Here is a 16756-nt window from a genome sequence, read left to right on the forward strand (position 1 = left end):
CAGAAAAAACAGCAATTCGAACAATGTTACTAGTCGCTGCTAATTCTATACCGTGGCGATATAGGCTTAACAGCCCACCAGCCACCTGCCGGGCCGACTCGCCTCATGGCGTCGGCCGGGCGGGACACCGTTCCACCATGTCAGAGGCAAAGGACTGATGCCAACTGCTTCACAAGCACGGAGCACCAGTGGTGGCTGCAACAAAAGACTACTACCAGTGAAGCACTGCCTCACTAGTAGGAATGCAGCAACCTCCACTGTGGTGTGCACCCATGAAGGGGTAAATGAATAAATGAACGAAAACTCTACTAACACACTGCAGAATGGGCTAGCCCATACACACAAATGTTAAGGGGATGCAGACCAGAGAAACACCAGTCCTGCACACAATTCATAGATTCACAAAAAGCACACCAGCCCTAGGCCTCAGCTCATCCACCCATGAAATGGTAAACAAGCCCCCGTCAAAACTCCCAACAGTAGACACCGATTGACCGTCAGCATGAATGGTTAAGAGGAGGGAAGACCTTTTAGAAAAGATAGCCCTCGGCGGGGAACAAGAACGGAGACCCAGCATTGTAGCATTAGCATTAGCCGCGCGCACTAGGATAGCCGGGAAAACACCCAAAACAGAGTCATGATGATCATGTTTTCCCAAATATCTTGCCCCACGCGCCAATACACAACTCTGCTGTCTCACGGGACAACGAGCAGTATCACAAATGCTAGCATTAATGCCTGGCAGCGCAGGCCCTACCAGTGCGCGACCTAGCCCGACAGCTAGCCGCCGCGCGACGTCCCTCGGTCCGCTGTCACGAGACGTGGAAACCCCAGGACAGGCCCGATGCGCTGTTAGGATGTGCCGAGAAGATTCCAGGGGCATGTTGAAAAAAAAAAAAAAGGAGGGTGGAGTATGACCATGTCCGGCGTCTTATAGGAGGACGCTGGGGCGTGGCCTGGTCAGGTTCATGGGTGCAATTGTTTGTTCATGAGCACAGTAGTGCTAGGAGATAAGAGATATCTCATTATGGCGAAGAGCGAGATGCGATTGGCCAGTATGATAATATAACTATAGGTATGAAAACACCCTCAGTGTCCCACATGAAGCCACAAATAACCTAAGAACCAGTGAGGAACATCGCTGGTAGATGTCTGGCTTCCCATGTGAGAGACTGCGCTTCAGGGTTGTTGAAATGCATCACGAACGCAACATAAATACCTTGTACTTTTTTTTATTGTTTTATTGCCGTTAATTGGCTCAACATGTCTTTCAGAACCGGTCATGGAAGTTGCCTTCACAGCATTCATCACTCACTTCAGGTTTGTGATGCCCCGCAACCCGCAACATCGTTCTTTTTAGGGGAAATTGGTCTTTCAAAATTAACAGAGCACTTGAAACTGGAGGAGACGTCTTTCTCTTGTTCTGAATGAGGGGAAGGTTGACGAAGGGAAGGGGATGATTGGTCGGGCATAACTATAGCGGTGTTTGATATGCATGGTGAACCACGTTGGAGGGGCAGGGTGGGGGCTCTAAGCTGTTGGGAAGTGCTGGGAAAATCCATAAAAATGTCTACCCAACCACAGATGATGGCTGTAATTTGCTGTTTAAATGGTGACTGAGCCTGGCTGCATAGTTAGGCCACCGTTAATTATGTTCACCAGCTGCTTCCATCAGGAAGGTGGAGGGAGAAGGCGAGACTTTCTCTGCACAGCGGACAGACTGACTGACTGATGGACACATGGACTGGGTGTGGTGGGGATGTGGTGTGGTGAGAGAGGGGGAGAGAGAGAGACAGGGGGGAAGGGAGGGAGGGAGAGAGAGTGTACTCGTATGTGTGTGTTTGCAAGAGAGCTAGATTGTGTATTTGTGTGTAAACAAGACATATGAGAGGGAGAGAGGGGAAGGGGGATAGGATCTCATCTCTTCCTGGGTGTCTGAGGGGGTAAAGTGACAAGGTGCATTTATCTACCAGGATGCTCCTCACCTCTTAATGGAGTCTGTGAAGAATCCCTTTAATTAAGTACAGGGGAGGGGGGGGTCGATGCCTCTCCCTGTTCATTAGGGGAAAAAAGGATTTCTCCCGTCTCACGTCAGCCAATGACAGGAGAGATGCCAGGCGGTGGACACATCTCTCACTTCACGCTCCTCCAACCCCTATGGAGGTGGAGTTAGAGGGAGGTCAGAGGAGGAGGAAGGGTACGGGGGGGGGGGGGGGGGGGCTGCTAGTTTATGCAGGGTATTGACTTGCTCTGAATCCTCCATATGAGATATATTTTCTCCTTCCTCTTGGGGAGGTACTTATGATAATCCATAGCAATGTGAGGCATTAGTCCCACAGCTTAACAGAGATGGGGGGAGGGGGGAGGTCTTCTGACAGCGGGCCCGCTCGTATGCTTACGCTGCAGGTTATTCAGCAGGAGTCAAGCCCCGCGGGACCCAGAGGTCATCAGCCTTGAACCTTTGCCTGGAAAGTCTGCGCTTTCTTGATTGCTTAATTTAGTACCTCTGTTGAACTTGGAAGGGTGCGTGAGGCCAAGTGTTCCTTACCTTACCATATTTTCTGCTAAGAATAGTAAGGCTTCCTCCTGGACCAGGTCTGGTCTTTTCTCAAGCTTGCCCGTATATCCTTTTAGCCAAGTTATATGAATATCTTTATTATATCCTTTTAGCCAAGTTACATGAATATCTTTATTGTACCACATCTAGCCAAGCCTTGTAATTGACTGTCTTGTGGACACAACAAGAAGAAGCCAAGTTACATGACTATCTTTATTATATCCTTTTAGCCAAGTTACAGGAATATCTTTATTGTATAATTTTAGCCAAGTTACATGAATATCGTTATTATATCATTTTAGCCAAGTTACATGAATATCTTTATTATATCATTTTAGCCAAGTTACAGGAATATCTTTATTGTATCATTTTAGCCAAGTTACATGAATATCTTTATTATATCATTTTAGCCAAGTTACATTAATATCTTTATATCATTTTAGCCAAGTTACATGAATATCTTTATTATATCATTTTAGCCAAGTTACAGGAATATCTTTATTGTATCATTTTAGCCAAGTTACAGGAATATCTTTATTGTATCATTTTAGCCAAGTTACAGGAATATCTTTATTGTATCATTTTAGCCAAGTTACATGAATATCTTTATTATATCATTTTAGCCAAGTTACAGGAATATATTTATTGTATCATTTTAGCCAAGTTACAGGAATATCTTTATTATATAATTTTAGCCAAGTTACAGGAATATCTTTATTATATAATTTTAGCCAAGTTACATGAATATCTTTATTATATCATTTTAGCCGAGTTACATGAATATCTTTATTATATCATTTTAGCCGAGTTACATGAATATCTTCATTATATCATGTTAGCCGAGTTACATGAATATCTTTATTATATCATTTTAGCCAAGTTACAGCAATAGCTTGATATTATGTCCTTTAAGCCAAGTTACAGGAATATCTTTATTATATACTTTTAGCCAAGTTACATGAATATCTTTATTATATCCTTTTAGCCAAGTTACAGGAATATCTTTATTATATCCTTTTAGCCAAGTTACATGAATATCTTTATTGTATCCTTTTAGTCGAGTTACAGGAATAGCTTGATATTTTGGATTTCTTTATTTAATTTAATCCAGATAAAAGCGTTTTTCTTAGTTTGCTTTTGTTTTTAAGAGAACAGACAGTCCACTCCTTTTGTTTTCTTAAGAAAACAGGCAGTCCACTCCTTTGTTTTCTTGAGAGAACAGGCAGTCCACTCCTTTGTTTTCTTGAGAGAACAGGCAGTCCACTCCTTTGTTTTCTTAAGAGAACAGGCAGTCCACTCCTTTTGTTTTCTTAAGAGAACAGGCGGTCCACTCCTTTTGTTTTCTTAAGAGAACAGGCGGTCTACTCCTTTTGTTTTCTTAAGAGAACAGGCAGTCCACTCCTTTGTTTTCTTAAGAGAACAGGCAGTCCACTCCTTTTGTTTTCTTAAGAGAACAGGCAGTCCACTCCTTTTGTTTTCTTAAGAGAACAGGCAGTCCACTTCTTTTGTTTTCTTAAGAGAACAGGCAGTCCACTCCTTTGTTTTCTTAAGAGAACAGGCAGTCTACTCCTTTTGTTTTCTTAAGAGAACAGGCAGTCTACTCCTTTTGTTTTCTTAAGAGAACAGGCAGTCTACTCCGTTTGTTTTCTTAAGAGAACAGGTAGTCCACTCCTTTTAATTTCTTTAGTTTAGAAATTGCGGACCGGGAAAATAAAGCATCATCCAAATGTCAATAGGCTTCTTTCTTTTCACACAATGTGACAAAGTGTCTTAAGAAAAACAACTTAAATGTCAAGATATTCATTTAAGTATTATGTAGTAGTATGTCTACTACCTCCCCTTGTGAATTGTGCGGTCTCTCTCTCTCTCTCTCTCTCTCTCTCTCTCTCTCTCTTCGTCTATTATGCTTCGTCTTATTATTCTAGGTTGGCGGCAGTAGGTGGCGTTTGGGACCGATCAGAGGTGGAAGTGTATGCTGTAGAAATGGCTTTTCACGGATTAAATCAATTTCTCTAGCTCTTATCACCTTCCTGTAGCGAGGTGCCGAAATGCCATTAAATACATATTTAGCAGGGACTTCTGGACACGGGCCAATGGATTTTCCACGTGGACATTGATTTGCAGCTGACTTTTGGTTTTGTGATGTGACTGTAATGTCTCCACGTGTGTGTGTGTGTGGCGGCTGTGTCTGAAATATCAGTCCAATAGGGCATCAGTCACTGTGTGACATATAGACCCCTTTTTATTTTTTTTTTACTTTCTAATTATTCACACTCCCAAGATGGGATCGGCGTTGATAAATACACATTTTCCACAGAAAAATATCCATAAAAACCTTGAGAATTTGCTTTGACTTGTATTCCCACGACTCTTCACCTGATCTCCACAAGATATCAGAATAATGCAAAACAAAGACAAAATGTTTTGCTGTATTCATGGCTACAAATGATGCGCCTGCACTTCATGTATGAGGAACCCAAGACTTGAGTTTAATTTGATTTCTATCTTTAGCAACACTCTCCTCATATATATATATATGTGTGTATGTATATATATATATTTATCTCGGATGACATTAGCTGAAGTTTGTCCCCGTTATTTGTAGTTGACTCACTTTCACCAGTCCGGGAGTCTTTTAATAGCTGCGGAGGATGTTTATAGCTATGTATCACTAAAACCAATGGCGCGTACGACACAGTGTGTGTGTGGCGGGAGTTGATGCAGCCGGTTTCGCCCGGTGAGCACCGTGTACAGTGTTTGACACTGTAGCCATGGTAATCCTGAATGATTTACGGCGCCTCCTTTGCCCGTTAGCCACTCCGCCCCTTCCCGGCGACACACACGGTCAGAACGGCACTATTATTCTGCCCGGCCTTCGGGGGCGAGGTAGAGCACTCGTAAAGAATTCACCTTTCTGCTGGTTGCCATTAAATGTCTGTCTGCGTTTATTTTTTTTGTTTTATATTGTGCGCCGTTCGGGGGCTACAGGAGGCTATTGGGGGGGCTATATTTTCTCTTTTCTTTTCCCCTCTTTTCTTAAAAACTGGCCCCGGTAAATGTCAAAATCCCGTTCCCCCACTCCCCCACCCAACCCCCTCTAATGTACAGTTTCTTCCCCTTCGGACTTCTATATATTTTTTAATGATGTTCTCTCTTTCTTACACAGTACCGTATATTTGTATGTCTTGTATGTCATACATGTCTTGATGAATTGAAAATGGAGGACCCTTATGTAAACAAGACGAAAGTCTTTTTCTGGTCTTCATCCTCTTAACAGTTGTTTGTATTGAGCTGTACTGTATTGTACCCATTCTGCAATCTGTTAATAACGTTTTCAATCAATCAATCAATCAACTTGTTTTCCTCTTTTGCGTTCCCCCAGGAGGAAACCTTAGCTCTGAGGAAGGCGGGTAACGGGGTGGTCCTCGACTCCCACTGGCCTCATCTGATTGGCATCGACGACGACCTACTGAGCGCCGGCATCATCCTCTATCACCTGAAAGTGAATAAGCCGCTTTTAACGTTTCCCCTTCGATACACGCATTTTATGTTTCCGTACAAAAAGCCTGTGATGCTGTGTATTCGGCTACGTTTCCCCATACGATGAGCCGATTTGAAGGCTTTCCAGCTCTAAAGCACCGCTGCGTGTTGTTCACGGAAGTGGATATTAACACTATCAGTCCCGGCCTTGTTTTTCCTTTTTACCCCCTTGAATGCCATCATCCACTTCAATGTTAGCGTTAAAAATGCATAATCTATGTTTTAAATTATGGCTATGTGTCTAATCTGCCCGTCGCTTATCAATGACTTGTTTGCAGTCAACATTGTCAAAACGGATTGTTTTTTAAACCGTTCATCTCCTTTTTATAGCATTTCGAAAAGCTATCGTTCTCTCGAAAATTTTCTGAAAATTTTAAGATTCCCCCATAAACGGCATTTATTGGAATATTCTCGAATACACTAGACACGTTGTCATTTGTCTGCCTATTTATGAATCGTTTTCAAATAAATGCTAGATTATCGATAGTATATGTGTACTTATGCACGCTATAGAAGCGGGCTGAAAAATCTATTCTCTCATTTCCTCAACATCACACACACACACACACACACACACACGGCACATGCTGATATCTCAGTGAATACAGCTCTGATTATCCTAAAACTGGTAACATAGACTCCTTACCTTAGATCAGATGTTCTCCAAAAAGATTATTCCAATTCCTGATCGCCATTCCAAATATCGATCGCGTTTATTGATTGATTATTGGCTGCTGTAAATATATATTCCACGCTGCTTTCCATCTCGCGATCACTTCCATGTTCATCAGACGGCGTGCCAGCACATAGACATATATAGAACACTAGATAGCTTGCCCGCGCTGCCGGCCAATGGAGAGCGACGTCACTGAACCGCCGCCATCTTGCTCCAGTTAGCCTTGAGTGAGAGTGAGTGAGCTGCACAAACAAAAATACTCATAACTCGCTGAAATATTGACGGATTTACAAACGGTTTGGTTTATTACAAGCATTATTAACGTGGCTATGATTCAAGCGGTTTGTAAAAAAAAACATCTTTAAATTTATTTATTTTTTTATAAGTATGCAGTATCATAACTACATCTTTGATGTTTATAGCAAACCAACCCGTTTGTAAATCCGTCAATATTTCAGCGAGTTATGAGTATTTTTGTCTGTGCAGCTCACTCACTCTCACTCAAGGCTAACTGGAGCAAGATGGCGGCGGTTCAGTGACGCTGGTGACTCCGCCTTAAGCTATCTAGTGTTCTATAGATATCTATGTGCCAGCACAGTGGAGCCACCTCCACAGATCCAGCAGTATAATCGAATGGCCTGCAGTTACACAGGGATAGACGATAGGGGGCGGTATTTTCCCATCTGAGCTCCTAGAGGGTCTGCTGTACCAACGGGAGACTCTGTTGATGAAATATGAATTCAGATCGCTAATAAAAAAATCAAACGACAAATCACATTGTCGGCACTCAACGGGGGGCATGATAAGACGACAATACACGTCGTCGGCACTCAAAGTGTTAAAGGAAACCCACTAGGGCTGAACAACATTCATATCACTCAGAATAACTTTGTATTGATTTGCAGTGAGGCACAAACTATGCCAGTAAAATTACCCCCCCCCCCCCCCCACACAGCATAAATACTTAATTGTATCATGAAATACGACTGTATGGAAGCATCTGTATTCGTTATGTTTCGTTATAAACATAAAATAATATTCTACATACATATATTACTTGTAAAGAAAGCACAAATAATTTATTATTTGTACTGCATGCAAAAGCAACAATATATTTAGCTCACATCATTCAATCCCAGTATACCTACTGTTTGAGTAGATTACCTCTGTCTAACAGACACTATACTGCTGCTGTTGTATGAAAACCTCCCTCCCTTGTGTCCAGAATAGAACCTTTATATCGCGGTCCTTCCGTGCGCTAAGAAAGTCACAGGACCCGGGAACCCTGCGGTGAAAACCTCTCAGAAACCATTGTAGAATTTCCAAACCGCAAGGTCATCAGTCTGGAAATAGGGCCGTTTGTTCTTAATTCCTGATTTAGTTGACCTTTGGAGATGAAAAAGCTTTTAACCTGACAGCAGCGATACATTAACATGGCCTCTTTTGATCTGGCTGCAGGAGGGCAGAACGCTGGTGGGGCTTGATGAAGCATGGTGTCATCAGGATATTGGTGAGTCAGGGGCAGACATCTCCTGCCAGGACCACTTCCTACAATACCTTCACAAGCCCTTTGTCATCCGTTGAACTGAAGAGGAGATTCAATTCAATAACTCATTATTGTTATTGTTTTTTGTTTTTCTACTCTACTGTAGATGACAACTATTTTCTATATTTGCATTGCACTATTTTACTGTCTATCTCATGCTAATGTATGTCTATTTTATTTCGCTGCTCTTATTCAGTCTACTTTTATACCCATTCTATGCATTGTTTTTAATTAGTCAGAAACCTGCTAAGTCTTTTTTAAGATTTAAATTTTAAACCTGGGAGGTTTGCTAATTTTATGCCCGTCTAAGTATGCCAATCTTATGCAAATTTTATGCCTATGTCTATTTTGTGACTACATCACTGCTGTGATGCACTTTGGGCTGCAATTCTTGTCTGAAAGGTATGAAAGGTGCTATACAAATAACCTTTATTATTGTTATTATTATCCTTATTATTGTTATTATTATTATTATTACTTGTCTGTCTCCCAGTGCTCCATGGGTCTGGGCTGCTGAGTGAACACTGTGTGTTTGAGAACCAGTCTGGAACCGTGAGTTTGATCCCTATGAGTGGTGCACTGTGCTCAGTCAACGGGGTGGAAGTAACACAGCCCCAGCAGCTGACTCAGGGTAAGGATTCTGCAGCTGATGTGTGTTTATCTTTTATCACCTCCACCAAGAAGGTTGTGATTTCATCCCTGTTCGTCTGTCTGGCTGTTTTGTCTGTGTACAAAGATATCTCGAAAAGTAATGATCGGATTGCCATGACGCCTTCTGTGAACATTGATAACCACTAGAGGGGGAAACCTATTGATTTTGGTGACCCCATTACCTTTTCCTCATGGTGCCACCGAAAGGCCAAACTTTCAAATCTCAAATGAGTGCATCTCCTGATCCATTAGTCGCTCAGTCGCGGACATTATACTGATTTTTGATTTTGATATTGATTGAAAACTTTATTTAATAGATTGCAGAATGGGTACAATACAGTACGGCTCAATACACACAACTGCTAAGAGGATGCAGAACAGAGAAAGACTGTCGTCTTGTTTACATCAGGGTCCTCCATTTTCAATTCATCAAGATTCCACTAATATTCATAGGATTTTTCCACTAATGGATTAGTTCATTTCTACATGCAATAATAACAGAGGAACCACTTTAAATCGGGTGTTTACCAGGGGGCGACAGTGGCTCGAGAGGTAGAGCAGTCGTCTGGCAATCCGGAGGTTCCCGGTTCGATTCCTGCTCCTCCCGGGCAGCGTGTCGATGTGTCCTTGAGCAAGACACTTAACCCATAATTGCTCCCGATGAGCAGGTTGGCACCTTGCATGGTTGCCTCCGCCATCGGTGTGTGAATGTGTCAGTGAATGTGTGAGTGAATGGGTAAAATGTGAGTAACAAATTGTAAAGCGCTTTGGATAAAAGCGCTATATAAAAAACCAGCCATTTACCATTTACCAAAAATTATCTTATAATTCTTCAGAAAAAAACCTATAAAAAACGACTAATCGACCAAACTGATTGACTAACCAATGAATCGACTATCAGTTGAGTACATTCTTCTAGTTGTTGTTGTTGTTGTTGTTGTTGTTGTTGTTGTTGTTGTTGTTGTTGTTGTTGTTGTTGTTGTTGTTGTTGTTGTTGTTGTTGTTGTTGTTGTTATTATTATAATTATTGTTATTGAGACGGGAGGAAGGCTGACAGAGAGAGAGACGGAGGTGGAATCCACAACAAAGTAGTAATTTACCCCCTGCTGGCCCGCGACCAAATCCCACCACGGCCTCTACGCCACCTCCGAGCACCTCGGCTTCATACTCTGCTGCTCAAAAGAAAACGTTGTTGTAGATTCCACCTACGTGCCAATTCAAAGCCCCCTCTCTGACTAGCATGTATTCAGCAAGCGGGTGGCAGCAATACATCTCTCCTCTTCAAATGAGACGGTATGAGGTCACCGCCTCACATGGAAGTGTTCCCGGGTCGCCTCGCGGCGGTGTGAACGTGCGCGTCGCACCACCACCACCTCCTCGGTACCACCGAGTGGATGTGAAACGCGGCTCTCTCTCTCCGCGGGGGCAGATGCCATTTCTCTTACTAAACATTTTGAAGGGCGAGAGGCCCCGGACAAAGCCGCAGACAAAGCCCCGGGCCCTCCGTTTAATTGGCAGATGGAGCCGATAGGGGCTGGCGGGGTTTGAAGTGGGTCGGAGGATTAACCGTTCCGAGGACGGAGACGAGGAGAGAGAGAGAGAGAGAGAGCTCCCGACTCTTGCCCTCCGCGAGAAAAGACCTCGCTGCCAGGGCCGGGGGGAGCTTTCCCTTGCCCCCTCAGCGTGCCCCCCCCCCCCCCGCGCGCCTCGCATTCCACCTTCTCTCCATCTTGCTTTGGAGAGATTAAGAAAAGAAATAAGGGCCTGGCCACGCCGGGCGGCTTTATAACCATTTTCAATTTGCCCAGTATCCCCTTCAGAAACGGCTGCATCTGAAGCCATTTTCTTGAACAAATGATAGTAATTTTCCGTCTAAACCGCGAGCCGGAATCTATCACGGGCTGCCCTTCTCAGGTGCTTTGTCACTCGTCAGAAGTCATTAATAGTGGCGAGATTAGTGTTTGCCACACCGGAGAGAGCAAGGAGGAGAATCGGAAAAGGAGCGTGCCCAAAAGAGAATCCGTGGACGTGGCCTCTGTGGATGTTGTCTCAGTGAGCATGAGCCTGATTTATAAACCCTCATATCACTCCCAATTCTGTAGCTTCACAAGACGGGCCACGTTCCTCTCTAGCCTATTTCCTCTGGTAAATCATCCCGCTGGAGCCGGGCCAATGCCAATCATATTGGAGAGCAGTGGCGGCTGGTCCATAGAGGGCGCTAGGGCACCATCCCCCCCCCCCCTGGTGGAAAGTGGTTTTAGATTTGAGTAGAATATTTTTTAAATAAATAATAATTACTCATTTTAAGTGTTTGTGTTTAAAATGCACACTAACGTGTAATATATAAATCATTGTTTGTGCGTCCTGTTCATCCCCTCTCTCTTCTGGGGCGCTAGAAATATTGCGCTGGGCGTTAGTGCGCAACACAGCCAATTGAAAAATGCACAGGGCAACATAAATGCACCTAGCAATTTTTTTTGCCAATCAGCATCTTCAAATGTGATGCCTAAAGGGCGATTTATTTAGCGCTCCAAGCAGAGTCATTGGTGTGTTAGGGGGTGCACGGACTGACGACAACAATGATAGATGCAGGGACTCAAGACGACAGCTGCCCCCAAATTGAAATTGATAATAATCACAACAAGATACATTCAGACAGTGTTGGATCTAACAAAATGGATCTATGGACACATTTATGGAAAGTTCAAGCCTGGACCACAAAGCTTCTCGAAGGGTTAGCGCGACACGCGACGGCTATTCCCATTCGTATGTGATGGTCTACCGGCAGCAAAAAGAGGGAGTCTCAGCCTCAATATACAGGTGCAGCTCAATAAATTAGAATATTGTGTAAAAGTCTATATATTTAGCTGTATTGATGCAGTCATTTGTGCAAAAGGAGCCCCAACCAAGTACTGAGTGAACATATATGAACATACTTTTCAGAAGGCCGACATTTCTATATACAAAAGAAAAATACAGATACAGAATTTTGGGCTTTCATGAGCTGTAAGACATAATCATCAAAATGAAAACAAATAAAGGCTTAAAATATTTCACTTTGTGTGTAATGAATCTATAATCTACGAGCGTTTCGCTTTTTTAATTGAATTACTGAAATAAAATAACTTTTCCACGATATTCTAATTTATCGAGCTGCACCTGTATACTGTTCTGTAGTTACTGAAACTGATTGAATATGGCACCGCCCCACCTAGAATAATGTTCACCAGCCGCCACTGTTGGAGAGATTGTGTTCGTCATGGCAATTTATTAACTATTTTGCCCTGGCGAAGGAAAACGGGAGGAGAACTTCAGAGCCTGTTTGTCAAAGTTCCTTTGTAGAGAGCGGAGATACGGTCCACCGCGGTCCAAGACTGGGGGAGAGGAGAGAGACTAATGAAGATTCCCATGGTTAAAGCAAGACTTACCTTGATTACATAATGCATGCTTCACTGTGCGCGTTGGACACCGTCCCACACCTGTTTTGGGTGTGTTTTCACAGTGGACTTTCAGCCCTCATTACTGTCACTAGCGCTGCCAGCTTCTCCCAGAGCCCTGCGAGGAGCCCAGGACTGCTGGCCACAAACTCTTAGCTGCACTTTAATACTAAACTTTCTGCGCTGGCTGCGTCAGCGTTTCTTATCACTCACTCATTGATGCTCACCTCGGCTAAATTCCAATAGCTATCTGTGAAGGGCACAACACAGGGAAGGTTGGACACTTCCACCAAGCCACAGTAACTTCAACGTAGAAGATAAATGTGCTCTTGTTTTACTCGATACGTGGAAATGTATGTTTCCAGTACCAAAATCGGCCTGGTAATTTTCCATACAAATAGTCATGCAGAGTGTAGGGCAAGGGGGCCCCTGCCTTATTTCACAGGTGACCCCAATATTGAGATTGGAATATTCCTGTGACCACAACATTTTAATCACGTGTCAATATAATGCTGCTAGTAATAATTTCACTGTGTTATAATGCATAAACATGTGCTTATAGGCAAGCTGCATGGGTTTCAAAGGGGTTTCTGTGCAAAATGTTTCTCATGTTAAAATAAAAGACCAGATATTAGTCATTTTAGTTAGTTTAGGAAATGTTCAATAGACTTCATTTCAGGGGAGCCTGCTTGGCTGGTGTAGGGATGAGGGTTGATCCCTACTGAGTGGACGTTTGGTTTCAATGCAGGGGCCATCATACAGCTGGGGAGAGGCACCATGTTCCGCTTCAACCACCCGACTGAGGCTGCACAGCTCAGAGAAAAACACAAGGTATGTACGATGGGTCAAATAGTGATCTCCACCAGGCAAAGCCTGGGCCAGATTATGCCTTTGGTCACCTTCTGTTAACCTTCTGTAGTGTGGTAGTGAAAGGGTTAACCTTCCGTAGTGTGGTAGTGAAAGGTTAACCTTCTGTAGTGTGGTAGTGAAAGGGTTAACCTTTATGTAGTGTGGTAGTGAAAGGGTTAACCTTTATGTAGTGTGGTAGTGAAAGGTTAACCTTCTGTACTGTGGTAGTGAAAGGGTTAACCTGTATGTAGTGTGGTAGTGAAAGGTTAACATTCTGTAGTGGTAGTGAAATGGTTAAACTTGATGTAGTGTGGTAGTGAAAGGTTAACCTTCTATACTGTGGTAGTGAAATGGTTAACCGTTATGTAGTGTGGTAGTGAAAGGGTTAATCTTTATGTAGTGTGGTAGTGAAAGGTTAACCTTCTGTAGTGTGGTAATGAGAGGGCTAACCTTCTGTAGTGTGGTAGTGAAAGGGTTATGTAGTGTGGTAGTGAAAGGTTAACCTTTATGTAGTGTGGTAGTGAAAGGTTAACCTTTATGTAGTGTGGTAGTGAAAGGTTAACCTTCTGTAGTGTGGTAGTGAAAGGGTTAACCTGTATGTAGTGTGGTAATGAAAGGTTAACATTCTGTAGTGGTAGTGAAATGGTTAACCTTTATGTAGTGTGGTAGTGAAAGGGTTAACCTTTATGTAGTGTGGTAGTGAAAGGTTAACCTTCTGTAGTGTGGTAGTGAAAGGTTAACCTTCTGTAGTGTGGTAGTGAAAGGGTTATGTAGTGTGGTAGTGAAAGGTTAACCTTATGTAGTGTGGTAGTGAAAGGGTTATGTAGTGTGGTAGTGAAAGGTTAACCTTTATGTAGTGTGGTAGTGAAAGGTTAACCTTCTGTAGTGTGGTAGTGAAAGGTTAACCTTCTGTAGTGTGGTAGTGAAAGGTTAACCTTCTGTAGTGTGGTAGTGAAAGGGTTATGTAGTGTGGTAGTGAAAGGTTAACGTAAGGTTATGTATATAACCAAGTTCTGTGAATTATGGTGACGCTCAGCATCATTCTGCACTGTACTTCACTTCGTGCACGTGCACTGAATAAAAAATTCCACCATGTACCTTTACATCTGTGGGATATTCTGAATATCCTGAAGAATGTACTCAGTCAACTGAGGTCAAGATAATAAGGTTTATTATCCAGACAGATACAATTATATACATAGTAGTTAGAGAGAATGGCTGAGGCTCTCGCCCCAGGTGATCAGCTGAAATGACCGAGGTAAAGAGACCTGGATTGTTCTCGCCTTATATAGTTAAAAGGGGGGAGGTGGTCCCATTTGATAGGTCAAATGGGTGGGGGGGGGGGGGGGGACGACACACAGGATTGGGGGGGAAAGGGGAGAGGAATGTCTTTACATGAGGGAGTTGGGGAATCATTATATTATTCCAGTTACTCACTTTTCTCTTCATAATGTGGGTGAGATTACTGTATAATATCAGGGGAGGGGAATGTCTTTACATGAGAGAGTTGGGGGATCATTATATTATTCCACACATCCCAACATTCGTCTGGCCACACCTCCATCCGCTTACCTTCATAAGCAGGTGTGTGGTCACCTACTCGCCTCCTTCCCAAACATTCACCACAAGGCGAGATCAAGGGCCGCAGCGGCGTCTGATGCTGAGCGTCACCATAATTCACAGAACTTGGTTATATACATAACCTTACGTTCTGTTTCATTATGGCTTACGCTCAGCATCATTCTGCACAAGAGGAGCTGAGCGGGAGCCATAGCTCGACAAATGTACCCCGCTGAGGCCCCCCATAACCATCAGACCGGGGAGGACCGAGCCCCCCGACCCTCCCTAATGGAGGATACCCTCCCTATTGGAGGCTTACGGGAGGGAGACTGATCCGACCGTGCGAAGAGGAACTCAAGCAACTCAACGCACAGGGTGAGCAGACCGTGGCTTGACCCCACGACTACGCACACGCACAACCCGCATGCCACTAGGGAACGAACGGAAGGAACAAACCTCGTTACTGCCCCCAAAATCACGGGGTCAAGAGCAAACCCAATCCCGTGGCAAGGCTGTAGCAGCGGAGCGCGAAGGAAGACCCAGACCCACTGAAGGGACTGGATGCCCTGGAAAAAGGGGGCCCGGAGAGGTCAATGACGCCAGGCATCAAGACCCCACCAGGCGGTCACTTAGTGACACCGCCCCCCACATCGCCAGCGTATTCGGATAGGGCCCCTCCAAGAGCGGGCCCTTTCCCCCCAATAGTACACCGCCTGGCACACTGGCCCTGCAGAACAGGCAGTCAGCATGGCCGTAAGCACTCAAAAAAGTCCAACCAACGGAAGCAGGCAGCGCACCGGGGAAACCAGGCAGCAGGCTGTAACCTGGAAGCACTGCGGACGAGACAGGCGCCAAAGGAGTCAACTGAAAACAGCCCCCCCGGCGGAAGGGGCGTATGCTGGTGTTGTTGAGCACCATGACAAAGCCTCCATTAAAAAAAAACCACCCAGAGGGGTCGAGGCAGAGAAGGCTGACATGATTGGCAGACGTCATGAACGTGCAGGGGCACACTCAACCGGGTAACCCGGGAGTTGACTCTGCTCCAACACACCAGGGAATCAACCACCCTCTCGATACACAGACGGTGGTTGTTCCTATAACCCCTCAAGAAAAAACTCCAAAACACACCTGCGGGCAGGGGCGTAGCTGGGGGGGGGGTAGCTTAGGATGATTCCAAGGGCCCAGCACTGGGGGGGGCCCCAAAAAAAATTATTTTTTTTTAATTTTTTTTACTAGACATCACTCAGGTGTATTATTGATGCTCTCATTGATACTATGTTTGTTTCTGAAGTGTGTGTGTGTGTGTGTGTGTGTGTGTGTGTGAGATATATAGAGAGAGAGGGGGGGGCTTTGGTAGACTATTGCATTGGTCCATTAATTGAAGATGAACGCAATGCGACATCCTTTACTAGGCTCACCCACCAACAGTGCAGGTGCTGAACTGCTGATCCGAATGTATAGGTAAAAACCATATTATGCGTTTTCATCAATAAAAAAATGGCACAAAAAAATTCCGCTTACGCGCGCTCGCATTCACTGGTGGCCTACAAATACATTCTTTCAGGGGGCCCAGAATCTGGAGCTACACCCCTGCCTGCGGGTATACACTGGCTATACCGCAGTACAAGTGTTTCAGTTTCCAAAAAAGGGTTATTCCAGGCCTACGGGTCGACAAAACATTACTTCGGACCGGGCCCGGCAGCTCGGGAAGCACACAGGGTTACCAGAGGAGGTCCAAAAGACCACCCCAACAGCCCTCTCTTCGCCACGTGTGAGAGAGGAGCGAAAAGAATGGAGAACCAGCCCTAAGCTCACTGCACTTGGTATTCCCAGGCGGTCTCCCAACCAAGTACTAACCAGGACCGAACCTGCTTAGCTTCCGAGATCGGACGAGATCGGGCGTGTACAGGTTGGTATGGCCGTAAGCCATTACGATAGTG

General features: G+C 44.3%; 1 protein-coding gene across 1 annotated transcript in view; it reads left to right on the top strand.

The window, feature by feature from the left end:
• kif16bb (kinesin family member 16Bb) overlaps positions 1-16756 on the top strand; it is a gene marked incomplete at both ends in the record, with an annotated part of 181183 nt that overhangs the window by 79083 nt on the left and 85344 nt on the right. Inside the window, 4 exons of the mRNA XM_084321873.1 lie at positions 5940-6059; positions 8232-8283; positions 8813-8950; positions 13156-13238. Coding sequence (XP_084177999.1) covers positions 5940-6059; positions 8232-8283; positions 8813-8950; positions 13156-13238 — 393 coding nt within the window. The remainder of the gene's footprint in view (positions 1-5939; positions 6060-8231; positions 8284-8812; positions 8951-13155; positions 13239-16756) is intronic.

Source organism: Notolepis coatsorum (genome assembly GCF_963971535.1).
Source record: "Notolepis coatsorum genome assembly, chromosome: 9".
NCBI classification, from domain to species: domain Eukaryota; kingdom Metazoa; phylum Chordata; class Actinopteri; order Aulopiformes; family Paralepididae; genus Notolepis; species Notolepis coatsorum.